Consider the following 5333-nt stretch of genomic DNA (forward strand, 5'->3'; position numbering starts at 1 on the left):
TATATAGTATTTATAGAGTTTTAGCTTTTAGTTTTAATTACTTTTTCTTATTTGTAAGTCGCTTTGGATAAAAGCCTCTGCCAAACGACTAAAAGTAAAGTAAGTAAAGTAAAGCTTCAATTCAAAGAATGCATACTCTGTAAAGCTTAATTTCCCGATAAAGTTAGTTCATGCATGTTAGAAGTACAGCTTGCACTTTGTAAAGATGTTTCTTGCATTCGAAAGAAGTTCTCAATTTCAATGCATATACATTGTTCTCAGTTGTTAGAAGTTTGATGCATAACAAGAATATGTTCGTGCTGCTATGCACTGAAAGGAAATGTTAGTCCTAGCATTACAAAGCATGCATCTGCTGTAAAGCTCGACTACAAAGCATGCAAATGCTGTATTTACTTGAGGTGAGTTTGTTCATGCACTCAATACAAAGCAGGTATATGCAGTAGTTCAGTGGTTCCCAACCACGGTCCTGGAGGCCCCCCAACACTGCACATTTTGCATGTCTCCTTTGTTCTACATTGTTCTCAGGTGTTAGAGGTTTGATGCATAACAAGAATATGTTCGAGCTGCAATGCACTGAAAGGGAATGTTAGTGTTTCCTAGCATTACAACGCATGCATCTGCTGTAAAGCTGGATTATAAAGCTTGCATATGCTGTAAAGCGTCTTTTCCAACAATGATTAGTTCATGCATGCAATACAAACTTCAATTCAAAGATTGCATCCGCTGTATTTATTTGAGCTGAGTTAGTTCATGCATGCAATGCAATGCATACGCTGTCTTTACTAGAGTTGAGTTTGTTCATGCATGCAGTGCAATAGCATGCATATGCTGTAGTTAGTTGAGTTGAGATAGTTCATGCTTGCAATACAAAGCATGCATATTGTGTAAAACTTCAATTCAAACAATGCATATGTTGTAAATCTTCTTTTCCAGTCAGAGGTATTTCATGCATGCAACACAAAGCATACATATGCTGTAAAGCTTCAATACAATGCATGCATATTGTGTTAAACTTCAATTCAAAGAGTGCATATACAGTAAAACTTATTTTGCAGTGAGAATTATTCCATGCATGCAAAATAAAACATGCATATGGTGTAACGTTTCAATACAAAGCATACATATTCTGTAAAATTTCAGTTCAAAGAATGCATACGCTGTAAATCTTCATTTCCAGATAAAGTTAGTTCAGGCATGTTAGAAGTACAGCTTGCACTTTGTAAAGATGTTTCTTACATTCGAAAAAAGTTCTCAATTTCAATGCATATACATTGTTCTCAGGTGTTAGAGGTTTGATGCATAACAAGAATATGTTCGAGCTGCAATGCACTGAAAGGGAATGTTAGTGTTTCCTAGCATTACAAAGCATGTATCTGCTGTAAAGCTCGACTACAAAGCATGCATATGCTGTAATGCTTCTTTTCCAGAGATGGTTAGGTCATGCATGCAATACAAAGCATGCATATGCTGTATTTACTTGAAGTGAGTTAGTTCATGCACTCAATGCAAAGCAGGCATCTGCTGTAGTTAGTTGAGTTTAGATAGTTCATGCATGCATTACAAAGCATGCATATTGTGTAAAACTTCAATTCTCAAAGAATGTATATGTTGTAAATCTTTTTTCTGTTAGAGTTATTTCATGCATGCAAAACAAAGCTTTCATATGCTGTACTTATTTGAGTTGAGATAGTTCCTGGATGTAATACAAAGCATGCATATGCTGTAAAGCTTAAATTCAAAGAATGTATGCAATGTTAGTGTAAAGCTCTATTTCCAGCTAAAGTTAGTTCATATATGCAGTGTTAGATGTACAGCTTCCACTTTCTAAAGGTGTTTGTTAGATTTGAAACACGTTGTTGTGTTGTAGTGGTTTCATGCATAACAAAATATGTTAGAGCTTTTATGCACAGAAATGGAATGTTTCATTTCATTCCACTGTAAAACTTCAATTCAAAGAATGCATACTCTGTAAGGCTTCGTTTCCAGCTAAAGTTAGTTCATGCATTCAATGTTAGAAGTACAGCTTGCACATCGTAAAGGTGTTTCTTACATTCGAAAGAAGTTCTTAATTTCAATGCATATACATTGTTCTCAGGAGTTAGAGGTTTGATGCATAACAAGAATATGCTCGAGCTGCTATGCACTGAAAGGGAATGTTAGTGTTTCCTAGCATTACAAAGCATGCATCTCCTGTAAAGCTCGACTATAAAGCTTACATATGCTGTAAAGCTTCTTTTCAAGCAATGGTTAGTTCATGCATGCAATACAAAGCATGTATATTGTGTACAACTTCAATTCAAAGAATGTTGTATTTACTTGAGTTGAGATAGTTCATGCATGCAATGCAATGCATATGCTCTCTTTACTAGAGTTGAGTTTTTCATGCATGCAATGTTAGATGTTCAGCTTGCACTTTCTAAAGGTGTTTGTTACATTTGAAACACGTTCTTAATTTCAATACTTGTACATTGCTCTCAGCTGTTAGAGGCTTCATGCATAACAAAAATATGTTAGAGCTTTTATGAACAGAAATGCAATGTTAGTGTTTCTAAGCATCACCAAGCATTCATATGCTGTAGTTAGTTGAGTTGAGATAGTTAATGCATGTAAAACAGAGCATTCATATGATGTAAAGTTTCAATACAAAGCATGCATATGCTGTAAAGCTTCTTTTCCTGCTAAAGTTAGTTCATGCATGCAATACAATGCATGCAGACGCTGTATTTATTTGAGTTGAATTAGTTCATGCATGCAATGCAATGCATATGCTCTCTTTCCTAGAGTTGAGTTAGTTCATGCATGCATATGCTGTATTTACTTGAGTTGAGCTAGTTCATGCATGCAATGCAACTCATGCATATGCTGTAGTTAGTTGAGTTGAGATGTTGTAAATCTTTTCCGGTGAGAGTTATGCATGCAAAACAAAGCGTGCATATGCTGCAGTTGCTTGAGTTCAGATAGTTCATGCATGCAATACAAAGCATGCATATGCTTTCACGTTCTAACGGAGGTTCTTTCATTTGAAATAATTTCTTAATTTTTCTGCACGTACCTTGTTCTCCAATGTTAGAGGCTTCATGCATAACAAGAATATGTTAGACCTTCTATGCACAGAAAGAGAATGTTAGTGTTTCTAAGCATTACAAAGCATGCATACGCTGTAAAGCTTGCATACAAAGCATGTATATGCTGTAAAACGTCTTTTCAAGCTATAGCTAGTTTATCCATGCAATTAAAATATTTCATATGCTGTATTTACTTGAGTTGAGTCTGATCATGCACGCAATGCAATGCATATTCTGTATTTACTAGTTGAGGTTCATGCATGCAATGCATATGCTCTAGTTAGTTGAGTTGATTTAGTCCATGCATGCAATAAATATAATGCATATGATGTAGTAAGTTGAGCTGAGCTAGTTCATGCTTGAACGCATGCATATGCTGTAAAACTTCAATTCAAAGAATGCATATGCTGCAAAGCTTCATTTACAGCTAGAGTTAGTTTTTGCATGCAATGTTAGAAGTAGAGGTCTGCTGTTTTTTTAGTCCCGCTCCCGGTCGCTCCCGCAAGATTCTATTCCGCACCCACCCGCTCCTGCTATATATTCATTCGTTGGTCACCGCTGTCCGCTTAGAATACTTTTCTTCCCGACCCGACCGTCGCTAAATTTTATGACAAAACAATTTGAATTTGAATTGTGTTAAATTTGAATTATTGACAAGTGTTATTTAACAAAACTGAATATTATGTGGGATTTAAAATCGTTTTGAATTTGATTTTGATTTTAAATTTGATTTTTTTTTACTTGAATATTTAACATTTGAAATTTAACACAAATGATTTTTTTTAAGGCAGAGTTTTATAGACATGTATTTTCAAACAACAGATTTTTTTGTTCTGAATTCTTAGACTGCAAATATCCGTCACGAATGCCAAATTCTGGATACAGGATGGTAAAGGGAGCTTTAAAAGCTGAAGGTCACAAGGTACAATATGAGCGAGTGAGGGCATCGCTGCATCGAGTAGACACACTAGGAGTTTTATCCAGGATGACAGAGCTGGGTTGTGTTGTCCGGAGGAGGTATTCAGTCCCAGGGCCCAGATCTATGATGCACATAGACACCAATCACAAATTGATAAGGTAAGTTTATATGTTGTTGTTACTCAACATATTAATTTTAACAGTATTGTCTTAAGATGGAAACTTCTGTCTGATGTAGCGGTTCTCAAACTCTGGCCCTTGAGGTCTATTTTCCTGCAAAGTTAAGCTCCAACCCTAGTCAAACACATGTGAACAAGCTAATCAAGGTCTTCACTAGGATTACTAGAAAATAATAGGTAGGTGAGTCAATCAAGATTGGAGGTAAACTCTGCTATAGAGTGGATCTCGAGGGCCAGAATTGAGAACACTAATCTAATGCCTTTGGTTTCAGGTATAACATTGTCTTGTTTGGAGGGGTGGATGGCTTTTCACGTAAGGTGATTTTGTTTTTGTTGTACAGTATAACGCAACATTGGAATTGTTAATGTACCAGATAAATAGAACTAACAACGCTATTTCTAATTCTACAGATAATGTACCTTGGCTACCTTGGCCCCAATTCAGCATTGACTGCGCTGACCTTCTTCCAAGAGTCTGTGGAAAGATATGGCTTCCCTGGCTTCCCAGTTGTGGTATGGAGTAATAAAGATAAAAGTACACACGTTTGTTTTCACCCAAAAATAAAAACTGTCATTATTTACTCACACTCATGTCGTTTCAAACATGTAAGACCTTTGCTCATCTTCGGAACACAAATTAAAATATTGTTGATGAAATCTGAAAGCTCTCTGACCCTTCATAGACAGCAAGGGTCCTACCACAGTCAAGGCACAAAAACATAGTAAGGACATCGTTAAAATAGTCCATGGACCATTTTAACAATGTCCTTACTACATTTCTGTGCCTTCGCCGTAGTAGTACCCTTGCTGTCTATGGAAGGTCAGAGAGCTCTCGGATTACATCCAAAAATTATCATAATTTGTGTTCCCAAAGGGATTGTGTTCCTTTAAAGGGATACTTCAACCAAAAATGAAAATTGTCATAATTTACTCGCCCTCATGTCATTCCAAATCTTTTTAGTTCCTTAATGAATCCAGAAAAAAATGATCAGAGATTACAAGAAAATATTAAGCAGCACAACCATTTCCAACACTGATAATAACAGAGTATCAAATCAGCATATTAGAATGATTTCTGAAGGATCATGTGACACTGAAGACTGGAGTAATGGCTGGAGAAAATTCAGCTTTGATCACAGAAATACATTATATTTTAAAGTATATTAAAAAA

The 5333-nt window shown here is 35.9% G+C and overlaps 1 protein-coding gene across 1 annotated transcript in view; it reads left to right on the plus strand.

Annotated features, from left to right (window-relative positions):
- Positions 1-5333, plus strand: part of LOC107675960 (uncharacterized) — a 19292-nt gene that overhangs the window by 11939 nt on the left and 2020 nt on the right. The window contains exons 2-5 of the mRNA XM_016470462.1: positions 3911-4142; positions 4435-4480; positions 4574-4672; positions 4850-4854. Of these exons, the coding sequence (XP_016325948.1) occupies positions 3911-4142; positions 4435-4480; positions 4574-4672; positions 4850-4854 (382 nt within the window). The remainder of the gene's footprint in view (positions 1-3910; positions 4143-4434; positions 4481-4573; positions 4673-4849; positions 4855-5333) is intronic.

The sequence above is a fragment of the Sinocyclocheilus anshuiensis genome, unplaced genomic scaffold (assembly GCF_001515605.1).
Source record: "Sinocyclocheilus anshuiensis isolate Anshui unplaced genomic scaffold, SAMN03320099.WGS_v1.1 scaffold2698, whole genome shotgun sequence".
Lineage (NCBI taxonomy): Eukaryota > Metazoa > Chordata > Actinopteri > Cypriniformes > Cyprinidae > Sinocyclocheilus > Sinocyclocheilus anshuiensis.